This window comes from Patella vulgata, chromosome 2 (assembly GCF_932274485.2).
Source record: "Patella vulgata chromosome 2, xgPatVulg1.2, whole genome shotgun sequence".
NCBI classification, from domain to species: Eukaryota; Metazoa; Mollusca; class Gastropoda; family Patellidae; genus Patella; species Patella vulgata.
Genome location: NC_065880.2, coordinates 34,821,914 through 34,842,015, shown reverse-complemented (window position 1 = coordinate 34,842,015; position 20,102 = coordinate 34,821,914). Strand labels below are relative to the sequence as shown.

Below are 20,102 nucleotides of genomic sequence, written 5' to 3'. Positions count from 1 at the left end.
AGATGTACAGCTTTCGGAAAATAACAAGCTTCTAAAGAAGAAAATAATATTTAAAAATAGCTGCCGGTCGCTACTTTTAGGTACACACTTGACTTACGTGCAAAGAAATTACTACCCTGGTTAAATGATCTCTTTCCTTGAAAATGAAAGGTTTAGCATTATGAGATAGTATGGTGGATACATGAAGTTTTGGTACCTCCAAAAAACTACACAAAATATGTGTTTCAAATTCATAAAAAATATCTGTTTATAACCCCTAGACTCACCTATTCCCGCCAAAAATAGCAGAGAAAGACAAACGAAATATATTTTCCACAGGATTTCTAAAGAGGTTTCCGTCATTTTGACGATCACTTGTTGTTTAAAACGAAATTTGTTACGTTTCTTGATGTCAATAATGGCTTCTTATCTGACTAACTTAAATTACAGGTACAGGCGACACCTGGTGACATATTTGCAACATGACGCGTAAATCTCACCTGTGAGAAAATGGTTATTATTGGTTCAAGGGAGGCAAATCGTACTATTCAACTGGATACAGACCACCAAAGAGTACTGCCATTTACTTGAATATTCCCGGGGCTGATCGCTCTCCACCCCTGACTGAGCGACGTCTGGCAATATTTTTCCGAAAAACTAGTATGGCAATATTGACTGACGGAAATTCACTTAGTACACGTATTTGTTTCCATTTTAAAATTATATTTGGCTAATCACTAACGAACAAAACTTGTTTGATTTTCTGCCATTTTTTTATCACATCCCATTAAAGGTTATGGTCATGGACATAACTGCCTTAAACGATGACGGTTAAATTTTGTAGTCAAAACGCCCTAACATTTTGATCATAACGACCAAACAATTTGGTCAAAACGGACAAAATGAAATGAAATGGAGTTTAACGTCCTACTGTTTTGCTCCAAACTGGATTAATGAAGACAGGCATACGCCATACAGTGCTATGAGGAAAATTTTGCCCGGACAACGACACTACAGCCTCCTCTTATATCGAATTCCAACTGTCAAGGGAACTTTTACATGCTCGCCAATGTGTACACGGGACCTCGGTTTTTCTTCCCATTCAAACGACTAGACTATTGTGTTTGTAATATAATTTGGCCGTTATGACCACATTTGGGGCCGTTATGACCAAACTTAAAGGTGCTAAATCGCTAATATTTCGGACCTAGAAATTGACACAAATAGGTCGCAACGCATACAATAATGTTATCTGAATGTATATGATCTGATTTACATTCTATCGTTTCCGGTTTTACCCTAATTTCAAATCAGTTATGTTCGGTGAAATACGCCAGAAGTCTCAGTCGAATATCAATCTCTAGCGTCTGGTTATTCCAGTCTATTGCGCATGCTTTCCATATAAGAATATGGCGTCAGCGCTTGGCATGACTTATGGAATTTCTAGTCTCGTTCTTTCTTGTCCCTGGTTAAAAATGACACCGAAACGCATTGTGGTACACGATTCGTGTACCAATGGTAAAATGTTTATTATGTCTTAAATATTTGATATCAGTAGCCCATCTTTTCCCGGTAAGTTCACAACATCAATGTTGATTTTAACTGACAAATAATTGGTGTTTTCAATGTGGAAGATTTTGGATGATTTGAGTTGGAGACTAAGCTACTTTAACCATTCAAGCACCTGTGCGCAACATATTGTATTATAGCTATTTTTACTTCTTGTATGAATATCTAAATGACACGACTCTAGCAAACAGCGTCAATGGAAAGATCACTCTGACATTTTAAATCTATTTAATATTATTCTTTTTATGTTTTCAACCATGAGGCTAATATATAATACGCATTTCAAAGGTGTAAAAACATAATTTTAATATGCTTATCTATCTACTCATAAGGATTGCAAGATTGACGTGCGCGTTGTCGTGTTCATTTTATGGATCGTGCTAAAACATAGTTGTTTATTAATGTTAGTTTAGATGTTATATTTATTGTTGTAACAAAAAAAAAATGGCGGAGTAGATTGATCAAATTTGTGTAGGGCGTTAAACATACAAAACAGAACAGGGTAATACTATAATCTAATAATGTAAAATGTTAAATATCGATTATAAACGTGTGTGTTAGAGAAATGGTTTTAACAATATGATCTTGGATATTCTATCCGGTGTACGGTAAGATTCATACATTGTGCATATGAAGCAACCCCTGGTAAAAGCGATATTATGATAGGTCGTGATGCATTTCTCATCTCCATGCACTGTTGGGTGCCGACGCCCATCTCCACCACAAGGATGGGTTTCGTCCGACCAATAAATATTCGAAACTAATCAAGGCATAACCAGTGTTATCGCCCTCTCGTCTATATATCTGAAATCCATGTTTAATAATTCTATTATATGTAGTCCCATTGATATATGGGTGAGTATATTGATTATTAACCCCATAGCTCTTCAATTACAGAACCGTTATTTCGTTTGAGACATTTTATTATTCATTCCAGCCTTATAGCATATGAGAGGGATTAAGTCATCGGATCTACAGCAGAATGACACTCAAGCAAAGGATGTTGGCCTATTGTGCCACCTCCTTTGGATTTTCAGTGTTGAGTTCAGTTTTTGGCTTTTATTATGTGAAAGTTTTTCTCAACTATTATAAGATTGAGGAAGGATGGTTCCAGTTTGCTCAAATGTTGTATTTAGTGTGGAATACTCTAAACGACCCTTTATTTGCATATTTCCAAGATACAGCAAATTTTAGATTGACGAAAACAAGAAGAGAAGCAATCTTGTATACGGCTCCATTATTTTCTTTGAGTTTTATAATAACATGGTTTCCATGGGCTCATGGAACGTGGGTCACTGGGTTACATTTGATAACAGCTTTGTGTTTATATGATACTTTCTATACTTTCATTGGGTTGGCACATTGCTGTCTTTTCACGGAGATTTCTTCGGATCCTAAGATACGTCTTCAGCTTACGCAATGGTCAAACGTCACAGCTCTCTTATCATCATGTTCTGTGTTTATCTGTGAATTTACATCCGACAGTTTGAAGTCGTTTCCGGCATTTCAGTTCACAGCAGTTGTGTTAGCGATTGTGTCTGCCATATTGATGATCTATACTGGATTATATGCTCATACTGAACGGGATTTGACACCAATGGAGGACAATTCTACAAAACCAGAAGAAGCTTCTTCCGGACTGTCAGTATGGCGCCTGACTTGGCAGATTTTGTCAGAGAGAAATTTTATTTCTTTCGTTGTAGTAAATTTCTTACAATCATTCTTACTTACTTTTAAATCGAATTTTCTTGCTATAATATGTGACGAGTTAATACCAGACGATGTTGTATCCTCGTCATTACGAAAAACATTTTATGGATCTCTGAATATCACCACATCGGTACGTTACGTTTTAGTTTTAGTATTTGTGGAATGATGGTTATTGGGGAAGGTTATCCTTACTGATAGTGGCCAGGTCATTGTAGCAATGATTACTGTTATTATAATTAAATTGTAATATTAAACAGGAATTATGCAAAAGCTAAATCTGCCACATTGCAGGTCTTTCGTTGGGCCTTAAATGTTATATAAACTATTAATTAGACATTTAATAACATGACAAGACCATAATCAACTCTCGATGCCTGCCATCTGATGGATACGATTTTCAAAAGATTTGAATCTGATCTGCGGTTCAACGACGATTGGTGATTAACCGTAAAAATGGATAAGCGAGACTTCGTTTATTATCATAACAACGGTAACAATGACAATCGATGTTACATCCTTATTAAAATAAGGATTTCTCGGCTCAGAGTGAAGTAATTTGACAGAAATGTTACGCATGTTCGCTTTATATTATTTTTTTAACTAAGTGTATTATAGTGCGAACTGAAAGCTCTTTAACTAATCTTCCATAATTTCGCTTTAAATGAATGATTAAATTTTACACCCAATACTAAGCAGATTTGCTAATCGACATTCCTAGACAAATTCTGACTATTTCCTGCTAAGATGGCTCGTGGTGATGACCCACTTTGCCCAAATCACTAAACATTATATACGGTGGTGGAATAATTTGATGAAATGTCGGTTATATTTTTTACTACTGTAGGATTTGCTTAACAAAGCATAATGTAAGAGCTAAATCAGCCCATTGCAGGTCTTTGTTTTGGCTTCAAATGTTATATTAACTAGGTATTTATTCACGTGACAAACCCATAATTAACTCTCTAGAATATCGGATGGACGTACAGCGATTTTGAATGGATTAATACACAATCGCCATTTAATAATTTAATTTAAAAATGAATTATCGAGACTTCGTTTATTATCACAACAATGTACCCCACATAAAATGTGGGCATATTAAAATGGGCGCTCGTGTCAATCATATTAAATGTAACTTTTACAAATTGCTATCTAATTTTCAGGTGATTGTTATCTTTGGTGTACCACTTGTTCAAAATATTGGATACAGTAAAACAATAAAATGGAGTTTTATATGGAAAATATGTTCCGGTTTAATAATGTTTGTGTTAGGTCGTCAATATGTTGTCATTATGATGATATTTGTTTTATTAGATAGGTAAATAATTGATCGCTTTTATTATAGTCTGTTATTATAGATAATCAGCACCCGGAACACCTGATTCAAGGGTCTAAATCTTTGTTTTATTATTGTCCTTTTTATGTTTTCTATCAATCTGATTGAAATACAGATCTATATTTCGTTTCGTTTTTTTTTACATTCGATGGCCTACACTACATGAAGATCTGAAAATTTGTACTAGAAGGTTGTGTCAGGGGTCGTACGAGCAGCTTCTGACTCTATGAAGTCAGACATTGATTAATCAATCAGCTTTGGCGTTTCTAGTGGTTTATCCACAGTTCCGTACATGGCACGCCAAGAAGTCGCCGTAACAGACTGTTTCATTGACTAACCCCTCACTTGAAAAAAACGCCGGTAATATAACTACTCTCCCAGATCCTAGCGTAGTAAAGACAAGTAAATATAATTTGTGTTTTAATCAGATTGGCTTTCTATAGCCCAAATAATTCGCTTAATGGGCGCAGTTACAGACCGTGAACAAGATATTAATTAAATCAAGATGATCATGTACAGCGGTGGCCATGAACCACACAAGAAAGGACAGAAATATGTCAATATGCAACACGAATTCACGCAATAAAAGAGACAATACATTATCGAGAAACTGTATAGATAGAGTGTCATACTTAGTGAAATTAACATAATTTTGTTCGTGTTATACTTATGAATTGCCGTCAGTTGAGTGTGCCTCTACTGATAGCCAAATATCTCAAGGGCGCTAAGTATGACTTTAGCTTCTGAAATTCAGGCGCAAGACAGTACCGGTCATATTATATAGCGTGGGATACTTGGCGGGATATGTTTACCATGTTCAAGAACACCCGATACCATGTCTCATTTAATTAGGTGGTTCATATATCGCTATATATTTTTTTATTAAATGTCTTCGTTATCGTCTCTGTTGATTTGGCTATTTTCGACCGAGAAGTTAGAATTAAACTGGAAATGAATGTTTCGTACTCATTTTCCCAATTAAATATAACTCAAATCTCCATGACCACTCGCAAACTCTTCGCGTATTTAATTCATATTTCAGTGCCTTTGCTGGAGCAGCAAGAGGTTTTTTCAACTTTCCACTGGCAGATATAGCTGATCATGATATGGAAAAATACAAGAGAAGGTATAGGCTAATTTTGATTAAAAATTTTATGGTCATGAAACTGAGTACTTGATGTTGTAATTTATGTTGTTGGATGAACAAGGTCAATGAAACACAGTGCAGGTTCGAGAAAGTTCCTCGGGATTTATCATCGTGGTTTCAATTGCCGATGTTGCTGGACGATGGGCCTGGAAACAAAGAGTGTCTAGTCGTTCGGTTGGTATGGAAATCGATGCCACGTATAGCCGTTGGAGTAAACGTAAAAGAACCCTTGGCACTTGGAATTCGATGAAGAGTGGGCGGAAATGTTCAGACACAATTTCTCTCATAGGTCGGTGAAGAACAGTAGAACGCTAATCATTTCATTTTTATAATTTATTATTTCTTTTTTTTATATAGAACTTATTCTATTTAATTTTTCAGACATCAGATGACATCCATGGTATTTGGAACAAATGCTCTTATTGTTAAACCTGCTCAATCTCTGTGTCCAATGTTAACAGTAGCCATTTTAAACAGATATGGTTATGAAGTTCACAAGGCGGGAAAACTTGACCCAGAAGCAATAGATAATCTTAAAGATACGATGTTTTTATTGTTATGTGGCTATTCTATTGTCTTAGGATGTATTCAGTTACTTAGTTGGTCTCTGTATGTTTTACGACCCAGAATATATAAAAAGGATTCTATTATATAAAATATGCTATTCCATTATTAACCTTACCGTTGTACATATTGATTTGAATTACTAATGCTGTTACTGTCTTTCAATTTTTTGTTTAGTAAAAATCGACAATATTTGTTTTTATTGTATATAGTATATATGTTATTAAAGCCGCAGGGCGTCATTTTACATTTTTGGGAAATTATCTAGTTTATAAGGACTTAATCCACGCTAAATAAATGCACTCAAATTGATTAGCGTACTGAACATTTAACGAAAACAAAATCCAAATATGAACATATTATAGATAATCTCCCGGCTCGTATCTAACGGATTAAATTATAGAGACAATAAGAAGATTTTAGCGAAGTTTGTAGATTAAGAGCTTGCATGGTTGAAAATGTCACTTGTGCCATTGCATCAACAGTGAACAGGGGGCATATTCTGGCGAATGTCCCCTGGTTGGCTTACCGCATAGCTGCGAAAATTGTATGTCCTCCTTGTTAAACTCTACCGTAACATTATGACATATTGTTTATTGTACAATTTAGGTGCCCAGTCATACATCTTCTCAATCTAACCTTGGTGCCACTGTCTTGTCATAGTCCGTTTATATCGTCGTCATCATATCTTTGTAAATACTGAACGGAACAGAACAATTTTTGGACTGATATTCCTGCTTGAAGTTTGCAAGGAATTCAAAATCCAACACATGACAATCAGAGATTTTAATAATCACCTTATATTTTAGATGAAATATAAGTGAATTAAAAAATATATATAATATAAAGCTCAGTTGACCATGTTTTGTATCCGTTTATCTTTATGTTCAACTATTCCCCCACCCCCCCGTAATTCCGAGTGTTAATTGGCCCTTTTTAGTGATTTTTTCAATAAAGAAACCACAAAGTGCAATATTTTGCCTGTTGGAGTGGTATTAGCTATCGTACGTAGGTAGCATATCAATCTGATTAAAATACAGATCTGTTTCGTTTCGACTGCCTACACTATATTATACTTTCGACTGCCTACACTATACGGAGATCTGACCGGTTGTACTGGAAGGTCGTGTCATGGGTCGTACGAGCGGATTTTCAAAGCCTATATAGATATATATATAGGGATTTGCGGTTTTTGACCCTGTGACGTCAGACATCGATTGATCAATCAGCGTTGACGTTTCTAGTGGTTTACCAACAATTCCGTGCATGGTACGTCAAGAAGTCGCCGTAACAAACCGTTTCATTGGCTAATCCCTCACTTCAACCAAAACGCCGGTAATATAACAACTCTTCCAGATACTAGTGCAGCAAAGACAAGTAAAATGAAATTTTGGACTATAAAAAATGAAACGAAATAGGATCTGTGTTTAATCAGATTGATAGCATGTTTACTAGAACGTAGCTAAAAACGTTGAGATATTACGCTGGGTCGGGAGATGATGTTTCTTATCTAGTAGTCTATGATATAGACTCCATATACAAAGGGGAAAAAGAAAGCCGACAGGGACGAGTCAAATAAATTTATTCTCGCTCTTTGAAGATTGTGAAGAACAAATATACTGTTTAGATCTTAGTAAAGGATATGCTGAATATAAGTTGTAAGGTTTTATAACACTTTATAGGCGTGGCAAGTTAATTTGAAAAGTGAAAAGTTGAGTTACCCGAAACAAATTGTTGGGTTGAATAATACATGTGTGTCTGTGGGTCGCCTTCAGGCGCAATTCTTACTGGATTTTCTTCAAACTTTGTATACTTATTCCATATACCCTAAGGATCATCCCTATTGTTTTTGGTGCATGCCCGACCCCCAGGAGCAGAGCCACGCCCGTGTCTTGTAATTGTCGTCTAGAGGCCACATTTCTTAATGTACATTATCATCTTGAAACTTTGCATACTTATTCTTTGAACCCTAAGAAACACCACTATCATCGGGGTGCATGCCTAACCCCCAGGGGCAGAGCCATGCCCATTTTCTTTTTGTGTGTCTGTGTGTCGCCTACAGGTTACAATTCTTAAGTGATTATCTATACCTTTACATACCTATTCCTTATACCCTAAGGGTGATCCCTATTGTTTTTGGTGCATGCCCAATCCCCAGGGGCAGAGCCACGAACATTGCTTGTCGTCTACAGGCCGCATTTCTTAACGTGTCATCTTGAAACTTTTCATACTTATTCTGTGTACCCTAAGGAACATCCCTATCGTTTGGGGTGCATGCCCAACCCCCAGGGACAGTGCCAAGCCCATTTTATTTTTGTGTGTATGTATGTCGCATACAGCCCACAATTCTTAATCGATCGTCTTGAAAACTTTTTTATACTTAGTCCTTATACCCTAAGGCTGACCTCTATTATTTTTGGTGTATGCCCAACCCCCTAGGACAGAGTCACGCCCAATGTTTGTGTGTTTGGGGTTCGCCTAAAGGCCGCAATTCGTAACAGATCCTTTCGAAACTTTGCATACCTATTCCTTATACCCTAAGGATGACCCCTATTGTTTTTTGGTGATTGCCCAACCCCCAGGGGCAGAGCCATAACCATTTATTCTTTGTGTCTGTGTGTGTTGCCTACAGGCCACGATTCTTAATGGGTCGTCTTTGAACTTGGGATATGTATTCCTTATAGCCTAAGGACGACAACTGCATGTTCCGACCCCAGGGGCAGAGCCAGGCCCAATTTTTGTGTTTGTCGTTTAAAGGCCGCAATTCTGAATGGATCAGCTTGGTACTTGGCATATGTATTCCTTATAGCCTAAGGGCGTCAACTATTGATATTGGTGAATTCCCCTACCCCCAGGAGCAGAGCCACGCCCAACTTTTGCCTTTAGCGCCAGAAAGCCACAATTCTGAATGGATTGTCTTGGTATACTTATTCCTTATATATTCTAAGGATGGCATTTATTGGTGTTGATGCATGCCCCCCTCTTCCTGCACCCCCTGCACCCCCACCCCCTGCCTTATCGGCGGTGCCACACCCACTTTTTGTTGATATTTTGTCTGTTAATGATATACAGGTTGCAATTATTAACAGATTTGGATCCAATTCGGTATGATCCAGCATAGGGTTGTACCTATATTGGTCCATGTCCAATCCCGTGGGGCAGAGCCACGCCCAATTTTTGTGTTTTTTGTCTACAGACTGGAATTCTAAATGGATTATCTTGGAACTTGGCATATTTATTCCTTATACAGCAAGGACAGCAACTATTTATTTTTGGTGCATGTCCCGATCCCCCAGGGTTGTGGTACCACACCCACTTTTTGTTAGTTTTTATCGGTAAATACTCTACAAGTTGCAATAATTAACAGATTTTGTTCAAATTGAGCATATCAATCATTTCAATAACAGTGTGTTACCTATTTATATTGTTCCATATCCAACCCCCAGGGGCAGATCCGCGCCAAAATTTTGTATTTATCGTCTACAGGCTGCAATTCTGAGTGGATCATCTTGGAACTTTGCATATTTATTCCTTATACCGTAAAGACAGCAACTATTTAATTCGGTGCATGCCCCGAACCCCTGGGGCAGTGTCATACCCACTGTTTTGTTAATATTTTGTCTCAAAATTTGGCAAAACAAACCCAACGCCTAGCCTTCTTTGCCTCTTGTCATATTACAGCCATTTCATATTTCATTCTTTTTATTTTAAAAAGTATCATATCAATCAAAGCAGGGCTCTGTTTCTCGAAGATAAAATCCAATTTTAGTAGATACTTCAATTTTGATTGGCTAAACACTAAAGTCAATCTAATATTATCCAATCAAATCATTAAAAGTTGGATTTTATCTTAGTTCAAATTTCGTGAAACAGGCCCCAGGAATGTGGATGTATATTGCAGGGATAGCGATGCTGTCGTTGTTTTTTTTTTGTTTTTTTTTATTAAAGATACATAATGGGAGATTAGATAAAGAGCTGGCAGTTCTCACTATAATAGTTAAAAACTAGATAATGTAAAGGCCATTTGCTGAAAATTTCAGTCAAACTGATCCACTATGAACCGAGAATTAAGCGATTGAAATTTCGGCCTAGCCTTGATCATCATTACTAAAGTCGGTACGATAGAAAACATAGTCTCGATTATTCACTTCATGATTAAATCATGAATGAATGTTGAGCAGCAAATGGGATCATAATCCAGTAAATATCGCAGGCTAGCGATGACATCGAGGGTTGATTATTATCTGGATAAGTTAATTAATGTCTATATATAATTAATAATTTAGATAACATTTCAGGCCTAAAAAAGGACCTGCAATACTCCGATGGGCAGCTAGATTTAGCTCTTGCATGTTAGCTACGAGAGCGTAACTAAAAACATTGAGATATACTGATGTGCTTACGGACGGTTGAGAGATGAGGTTTGTTATCCAGTGATTACGTTTCTAGTGTAAAGAAAGATTTGTAATATAAGAATCTTCAATGAAAAAAAATGGAATTAAACAGTTAGAAGGTTTAATGGATCCATGTGATTTAAAGCGTCGACACATGGATCCAAAATTTTCACAGTCTACAACAGAATACAATACAGAACAGCTATATTCATCCGCAAAAAAAAAATAGTACCTAAAATTCATGTACACTATATAGGTTTAAACGTCAAATGAGGTCAATTGAATAGAGACGTCTTTAATATATACTAAATATTCGTATCATCCCAAATCGACAATAAAACAGTGAGAAAAAGGAAAATCTAAGTAATGGCAATCTAATTAACATAAAATTTACGACATAATGGATTCTTCAATGTTTTGATGGTGATCATGAAGAAAATAGGCCTACATCTGTTCTCAGGAATCCGATAAGATTTTCAAAAAAAAGATCAGTAGAATTATAGATTGTTATTCCACAAAGTCGAAAGGTATGTTAGATTTTTCATTCAGTCAAGTTAGAGCGAGTTTATTGCCGTACTTTGAGCTCCAAACCCGATAGAAATGAAGGCGGAAGTGGCCATAATAGTTTTAGAGATCATTACGTGATGGCGCTCCTGCGTCGCGACAAACGGGGCCGATTTGTCTAGCATAATGTATGTTTGAATAATTTATTTGGTAATATTAGAGAATATAGAGAATCTCCTGTAAGTCTTTTTTGATATCAAAAAATATCAGCACAAGTTGATATTTTTTGATATCAAAAAAGACGAGTAGGAGATTTTATTTATCACCCAATCCCTTCTTACATGCACAGATAGATAAATATAATTCTTTGCTGTAGATTTCACTTTTACTGAACATTACAGCGTAGTGATACATCATTTTTTGACAGCAATTCAACCATTGCAAAGTCCTCTATATTGGTCCAGTGTTTCCATCAAGGTCAATTGAATAACAATAGTTCATTTTTAATATAAAAAAAGTTACTTTTAATAAGAAATGAACTGTTCTTTGAAAATAAGAAAAAGTAGTTCCATTTCAACTGACCAATCAAATTCATGTAAAGCGATATCTCCTAAGGAGATATCGCAGTAGATTATGAAATATATCACACAAGCGATATCTACTGTGGAATGTATTATTGGGTGATAAAGCCTTTTATCACCCAATGGTAGCCTATCAATCACTGATTAAGTAAGACTTGTCACATTTATGGGTATCCTCCAAATACACGCAGGAAAATTAAGCCGACCTGTCAAGTTTTTAGTGTCGGATTAATGGGCCTCGAGCTAATGCGAAAACACTGAGTGTGTAATGGTTTGAGTTGACTCCTGGTGCGTGTTTTCTCCTGGGCACTTGCGCATGTCCGAAACTGATGTTCGCCTTAACAACGAAACTATATCTACTTCCTGCGGTGCGAGTTGGTTCCTGGGATGGTCAAGATCCAGTAGCGTGCCCTGGACGACAGTATGGAATAATACTAGATCTTTGTGTCATCTGGAGAATAGCTTTCTCTAGGGTTAGGGTTAGGTTTATAAATTACATGTCAAACGTACAAATTGAAGCTGTAACAACAGTGGATTGTGGCTAAAACTATTCTGAAGGGTTAGGGTTAGAATTGTGGGTATAAACACTGACAGATGTGAGATATTCTACAGATCGGTTCGCATTGTGGACGGGTATATATACTAAATAATAATAATAAAGATCGTCAATTTGCATCCTCTCGTGGTGGTAATACTGTAAATATCGGTACATAATAGTCTATATATTGATTTGACCGTAAGAAAATCGTAGGGGAAATCCTATCACGAGGAGTCAATGCACACCGCGACTGTAACGGTGTGAGTTGACTCCTACAATTGCGCATGCGCCAAACGGTAATCACACACCAGGAACCATCTGAAACTGCCACACCGTGGACCAAAGTAAGTCGGACTACATATAGATGCCTTAGGTACACGCACAGTGGATCTATTGCAGGGAGCGAGTATCAAGTAATGTGTCGTAGTATGGTATTAATAAGTTCGATGTACGAAGAAGAAGTCTGACGTGCGGTTTGTGTAACGGGGCCCTGAGTGATATATAAGGGGAGATAAATCTAATTTGACCAGAAACTTCTTGTTCATCGTAGCCTACGTATAATACTCATATCTACTAGTAGTACTATTACATTAATTGTATATTGTCAATAGAATTGCAGAGTAGAGTAGACTAGGCATTATGCACTATAGAATACAGACACTGAACCAGAAGAAAAGATGATTATAACATTATGATTATATACAATGTTTGATTGCTGTATACTATCCATGGGGAATAGATAAAATAGCTACATGTAGATAGAAAAATTCATTGTCGTGCAGAACCCAGGTAGAAATAACTTTAAATGTATTAGACTACTTATCCGGCCGTACAAATACACGATAACACGCGGGTGTACGATTTAGAGGGGTATTTACAGTCAAATAATATATTAAATACGCCCATAGTTTATTTTGGTCTTTTGTATCCAAGGACCACTATTCTGTGTTGGAAAATAATATGTTCAGCCTTGTTGGTGTCGAGACTAGTTTGCAACAAGATGTTGTCACTTTACCTTGCCCTTAAACAAGAATTCGCTCATCATAGGCTTACAAAACCGGTCTTAAAATTTTGAGGGTGTGGAAAGTCTTTCCTAAATTTATCAATGAAAATTAATTGCCTGAATATTAATATCACCCCTTTGACTATAAATTCTAGTTATTTCCTGAAAATGTCATACTCTTCCTGAAAAACATATCTTTGGACACATGACATAGGCAAATACCCTGCTTGTGCTCTCCACATAAACAACATCTATACCCTGATGGGTATTGGAATGCGGAGCAAAGATATGCGATACTGATTTAAGCTTACAGGAATCAGTTGCCATATGATTTAGATAATGTTTTATTTTTATTTTGTCACTTGTCAAATTAAATTGAATTTTTCAGGAGTGGAATTGAAGAAGCCAAAGAGAAATGTCGCTAAAGCAGAGGATGTTGGCATACTGTGCCTGTTCTTTGGGTTTTTCATTACTGAATCATGTGTTTTTCTTTTATTATGTGAAAGTTTTCCTCAACTATTATAAGATTGAGGAAGGATGGTTCCAGTTTGCTCAAATGTTATATTTAGTGTGGAATATGATAAATGATCCATTATTTGCTTATATACAAGATACGACTAATTTTAGATTAACTAAAACCAGAAGAGAAGCTATCTTATATACGGCTCCATTATTTTCTCTCAGTTTTATTTTAATATGGTTTCCATGGGCTCATGGAACGTGGGTAACTGGATTACATCTGATAACAGCTTTGTGTTTATATGATACTTTCTTTACTTATATTGGTTTAGCTTTTTGTTGTTTGTTTACTGAGATTTCATCAGATCCTAAAGTTCGTCTTCAGTTAACTCAATGGTCGAACATTGCTGGTCTCTTAGCATCTTTTTCTGTGTTTATTTGTGAATTTACATCCGACAGTTTGAAATCGTTTCAAGCATTTCAGTTGACAACAGTTGGGATAGCAGTTGTGGCTGCAATAATGATGGTCTATTGTGGATTATATGCACATACAGAACACGATATAAACTTAATTCAGAGTGATTCAAGCAAAGAAGAAGTTACCCATAAAAAATCTTCTGAATCATCTGTATGGCGCCTCACCTGGCAAATACTCTCAGAGAAAAACTTCATTGCTTTTGTGATAGTAAATTTTTTTCAGGGATTCCACAGAACTTTTTTTTCTAATTTTGTTGCCATAATCTTTGATGAGTTAATACCAGATGATGTTGTGTCTTCTTCAATAAGAAAATCTTTTTATGGATCACTGAATATTGTTGCATCAGTACGTATCTAATTATATGAAATTGTGTTTAGATCTGATGTTGATCCCTCTGTCATGATAAGGAATAAAATTGGTTTACTGCATCAAAGTGTGTTGTGGATCATTGATCTGCTACCTGTGCAAGTGTGAGTTGAATCCCATGATAACAATAGCGAAATGAAATGAAATGGGGTTTAGTGGCCTATTGTTCTGCTTCGACTGAGCTAATGAAAATAAATAGCTTATTTGCATGTGTGCAGGAAATTTTAGAAACAGGAAGATATCAGGGTATCATGAAAAAACCCATGTTGGCAGGCAGACAACCCTACTACCGTACTTGTCGTGTAAACATGACTTTTAGATATCTACTGCATGCATGAGATCACTATAGCCTCACCCTGTACATGAACATGACAAGGAATAGCATTGGTTGTTATTGTTTCTTCCCCTGATAAAGAGGCTTTTAATCAAATAAAGATGAAGATATTGATTATGTTAGTCATAAAATGACCTGGTTGAATAGATTTCAATTTATAACTGCTGACTTAAACACATGTAGATATAATATTAAAATAACTATATGTTCGACAATTTCATTTGTAGCCTTGAACCTTATTTAAAGGAAAACCTAGATGGTCCTCGAAATGAATCCGTAGATATTTTTATTAAACGGATAAAGAAGATATCACAAGTTATTGTTAATAATGTGTTTACAAAAATAGTCACCAAGGAAAGTTATTAAACATAGAAATACTTGGTCATTGTGATGAAATGCAAATGTGAAAAGTTATTTTTATCTTTTTTTCAGGTGATTGTTATCTTTGGTGTACCACTTGTTCAAAATATAGGATATTATAAAACTATAAAATGGAGTTTTGTATGGAAAATATTTGCTGGTATAATTATGTTTATGCTAGGACGTCAGTATATTATAATTATGATGATTTATGTTTTATTAGACAGGTAAGTAATAGTTATGTTAAAATTCCTTTAGCTTGTATTCCAAATATACATACACATTTTGCAATCACTCATGCTAATTACATCTTGACATTGGAATTTGATGAAGAATAGGTGGAAAGGTTGCTGTCCAGACAAAATTTTCCTCATAGCATGGGGGTTTGGGGGCTGAATGGTTAAACATGTCCGCGTTGGATCTAAGGTCTGTCATTGAGTCAAGTGGCATGGTTTCGATTGTACATGACAAGGAGTAGAGTCACCTGTCCAACCTCGTGGGTTTTCTCCGAATCCTCCAACAGCTAAAGACCCTTACACACAAGTGATTTATTGAAATAAAATTGAACTGAACCATGTGTTAGTCCCAAAATGACCTAGTGTGTGTCGAGTGGGCATTAAAGGCTCAATACCACTCTTGTTGTAACTGAATAATATGTCCCAATCTTTATTCTGGTAAACAAATTGTACTATTTTAGAATATTTCAATTAATTGATGATACAAATTTCAACTTAACACACCTTATAATTTTGAAAAATTCAACATAATGGTTTGAAACGTCTAACGTAAACCTTTTCAAATGAAACTTCGATTTAAAAATATTTTCGAACCCTCTGGACAAGTAAAATAGGATGTAATGGATAAGTTACACAACAAGTAGGACACTTAAACATCTAGTACTTAGATAGAGATATTATTTATTTTCTGGAGCTTTCAAGCCAGCAAGAGTGTTATTGTCCCTTTAAACCCCATCTCTCTCTCCCTCTCTCCTCATAGCACACTGTATGACAAATAACTGGAAGACTGCTTGATGTAGAAAAGTAGGATTGAATGAATGAAATGTGGTTTAACATCCTGCTTTTCTGCTCCAACCATATGCGACACACTATGCTGTGAGGGAAATTTTGCCCAGACAACAATTGAGTTTCAACCATCAAGGATTCTTTCATGTGCATGCCAACAAGAACACAGGATGTCAGATTTATTTTGTCCATCCGAATGACTAGACACTTTTCCTAGTCAGGCCCTCCATCCTACGTCACTAACAAGGGGAAACCATGCTAGAAAATCCTGGGGAACTTTCTCTGCCAACACTGCGATCGAACCCTGGACCTTGTGTTAAGTGAGCCAGGGTCTTATTCACTGAGCAGCTGTGGCTCCCCAGAAAATTAGAACGTTTAACTTCATTTCATTTCTTGATTCTGATCACATACAAATATTAATTAAAGAAATGCCATATTTTATTTTAAATCCTTTTATGTAATTGTTAATTTCAGCGCCTTTTCCTGGGCGGCATTTACTTTTTTCGTCATTCCAATGTCGGAAATAGCTGACCATGATATGTACAAGTACAAGCGAAGGTGAAAACTTTATTAATATACATAATGTACACTGCATATCAGCAAAGTATTCAGAAAAAATAGCTCATCTAGATTCTCTACAATAGTTAGAAACAGGATATCACAGAGAGAGAGATAGGGAGAGGGAGAGAGAGAGTTTAACGTCCACTCCACACAAGCTAGGTCATTTTGGGACTAACATATGATTTAATTTTATTTCAATAATTTGCTTGCGCGTAGGGGTCTTTAGCAGTGGGAAGAAACCAGAGGACCTGGAGAAAACCCACGAGTTTGGAGTTTGGACAGGCGACCCTACTCCTTGTCACGTACAACCGGGGTTTCGAAACCACGCCAGGTGACTCAATGACAGGCCTTATGATACAGCGTGCACGTGCTAACCATTCAGCCATCCAACCCCCCACATATGGAGTGGACTCTCAAACCTATGTAAAAAAAAAAAAAAAAGGTTGAATGACATAGCTCTCCTCCCCCAAATAAATGAAATGAAATGGGGTTTAACGTCCTATTGTTCTGCTCCGAACTGGGCTAATGAAGACAGGCATACGCCATACAGTGTGCTATGAGGGGGAATTTTGCCTGGACAGCGGCACTACGGCCTACTCTTATATCGAATTCCAACTGTCAAGGGATCTTTTACGTGCACGCCAATGTGTACACGGGACCATAAGAACATTATATATACAGATATCTTTTGTCAAGTCATTAATTTAATTTTCATTTAATTCATTATTTCATTGATTATTCTAAAGTTTGTCATTGAATAATAACAGAATACACATAAGCTAACATGGTTATCACTCTTGTGACAACATGTATCGGAATGCTCAACTATATGAAAACATATTTGCATCAATTTCGATTAAGCCACATATGGATGTATGCTAAAATAATAAAATTTTTTTTTTTTTTTTTTTTTTAGTCATCCGATCACATCAATGGTATTTGGAACAAATGCTCTTATTGTTAAGCCTGCTCAATCTCTGTGTCCAATGTTAACAGTAGCCATTTTAAACAGATATGGCTATGAAGAACATAAGACTGGAAAACTTGGTCTACAAGGTCTTGATTCTCTTAAAGATACAATGTTTTTATTATTATGTGGTTATTCTTGTATTTTAGGTATCATACAATTAATTAGTTGGTCTAAGTATGTTTTAAAACAACAAAAATCAACAAAATTAGTCATTAGTGTTCCATCTCAATTTTAATTCATTATATATTTTAAATGGAATGGATATATTCTTCAGTATATAACATGAAATACGGTATTGAATTTAATTAGAGGAGATGTAGGTGTTGTATGCTCATAAATGCATGACTAGGGAGAAACTTGCACCGCAAATCTCCCCTCTTAAATTTACACAGAATGGATTAAAAAGTGATGAAACTTGTTTTGTTGTTAACTGAAGAAATACTGACTACACCGTCATATGTCCCATAAGATCATAAGGAAATTTTAAAAGAGAAAGATCATTAATGGTTTAACAATACTTTTAGAGAATTTAAGAATGTTCATAACATTTTCAGAAAATTACAGCATTTATTTGTAAATACATCTTCTGGGCAAATATTTTATGGTTGTTATTTGAAGAAATTAAATTTATTAATTATTTTGTACATAAAATACTTATATTTCTTGGTTAGAATATTTGTTATTTCTATTTATTGAGAAATTATAACATATGACAAGAAACAAAATGGATTTATATTTTTCTTTATCTCCCTCAGATTAGACTCTACTAGTCCGGTCGGTCGCCAAACCCAATTTTTCGAGTGAACCTGGAAATTGTATACAAAGTTTTTTTTTATGATTGATTTTAGTAGCCTAGGGTGTCCTCTTTCAGAATCTGCCGGTAGAACCTCGGTCACCCTTGAGCGTTTTGAGAAATTCAAGATGGCATCGAAGACGGCCGCCACATCAAATAATCCCCTATAGCTCCCATAGTATTTATTCTAGGATGATAATTTTGATGTCTAGCCGTATGTTTTTGGGGTCAAGGAATACACTGAAAACATGTATTATGTTGTGGGGTGATTAGATGATATTAAAACCAAACATGCCAGACAATATGGCCCTTTCACTAGTTAGCGGCGGTTGGGGGCAATTATTTCACCGAACCAAACTATATCAAGAGATATATGGCGGGATTTAAGGGCCAAAACTAAATGTATGTTGAAAGTGTTATTATACATCATAGAAAATACCTAATACCTAAGATGCAAAATACATATGTCGTTATACTTATAATGATAAATACATAATACCGTTAAAGTAAAAGTCAAATGTCCAATTACAAATGTTATTTGGAAAAAATCCACTAATGTGCACAACCTTTTCACATATACACTTCAACAAAGCAACTTTGCAAAATGACATTTGTCTTTTGTCTTTTGCATCTTGAGTTCTTGAGGAAAACGGTCAACGGTCAAAGGACATCGGGTTACATGTCAAATTGTTAAAATGAATGCTCCCAAGAAGGAAAGAACGGGTTAGGCTGGACCTTCTTTTAGTATCTGGAGACTTGTCAGTCATGATGTTGATATTAGATACGCTAACTATACAGTGCAAGTCTGTGTAATCTAAACAAGGTGCCACCCATTATTAAAATTATCATTAATCATTCTTACAAACGAAGTTTCTGGGACATTATATACCCATATATATTTCAATTCGGTTTTAATTGTAGACTAGCCAATGTTAATGCACGTAGCCTATATAGTCATATTAATTATAAACTTCACACAAAATAGGCCTACATCTAGATTGAACATATTTAGAATAAATTTAATTTAATGTTAATGTACTTTTTGATAAATACCGAATGTGACTTGGGCTAACACAAGTTTAAATTAAATCAGGGTCACGCGTGCTGACTGTCAGAATGTATAATTGTATAGGCATATTCATGCGGCATCTTATTTTTTTAGAACGGGGGGCCTGTCAAGGACAACTGTTTAGTCGTTTGGATGGTACGAAAACCCGAGGACCCGTGTATACATTGGCATGTACGTAAAAGATCCCCTGGTAGTTGGAATTCGATATAAGAGTAGGCTACAGTGCCGCTGCCGGGGCAAAATTTCCCCCCATAGCACACTGTATGCCGTATGGCGGTCTTCATTAGGAGCAGAAAATTAGGACGTTAAATCCCATTTCATTTCACTTATTTTTTTTGCTGTCATATTTTTTGTTTAAATACCAT

At 35.9% G+C, this 20,102-nt stretch overlaps 2 protein-coding genes across 7 annotated transcripts; both read left to right on the top strand.

Annotated features, from left to right (window-relative positions):
• Positions 1-1,787: 1,787 nt before the first annotated feature.
• LOC130010358 (transmembrane protein 180-like) lies at positions 1,788-6,554 on the top strand. Of its 5 annotated transcripts, none has more exons than XM_056098671.1 (5): positions 1,788-1,836; positions 2,486-3,388; positions 4,422-4,576; positions 5,637-5,720; positions 6,123-6,554. In XM_056098671.1, the coding sequence occupies exons 2-5, from the start codon at positions 2,531-2,533 to the stop codon at positions 6,394-6,396; spliced, it is 1,371 nt and encodes a 456-aa protein (XP_055954646.1). In that variant the 5' UTR covers positions 1,788-1,836; positions 2,486-2,530; the 3' UTR covers positions 6,397-6,554. The 5 variants fall into 5 exon arrangements, with proteins under 5 accessions (XP_055954646.1, XP_055954644.1, XP_055954645.1 ...); XM_056098669.1 differs by lacking the exon at positions 1,788-1,836 and adding an exon at positions 1,843-2,050; XM_056098670.1 differs by lacking the exon at positions 1,788-1,836 and adding an exon at positions 1,843-2,156.
• A 6,039-nt stretch (positions 6,555-12,593) lies between these two features.
• On the top strand, positions 12,594-18,574 carry LOC126809775 (transmembrane protein 180). 2 transcript variants are annotated; one of them, XM_050534532.2, is made up of 5 exons: positions 12,594-12,666; positions 13,714-14,607; positions 15,395-15,549; positions 16,819-16,902; positions 17,822-18,574. In XM_050534532.2, the coding sequence occupies exons 2-5, from the start codon at positions 13,741-13,743 to the stop codon at positions 18,108-18,110; spliced, it is 1,395 nt and encodes a 464-aa protein (XP_050390489.1). In that variant the 5' UTR covers positions 12,594-12,666; positions 13,714-13,740; the 3' UTR covers positions 18,111-18,574. The 2 variants fall into 2 exon arrangements, with proteins under 2 accessions (XP_050390489.1, XP_050390488.1); XM_050534531.2 differs by lacking the exon at positions 12,594-12,666 and adding an exon at positions 12,675-13,111.
• The last annotated feature ends 1,528 nt before the right edge of the window (positions 18,575-20,102 follow it).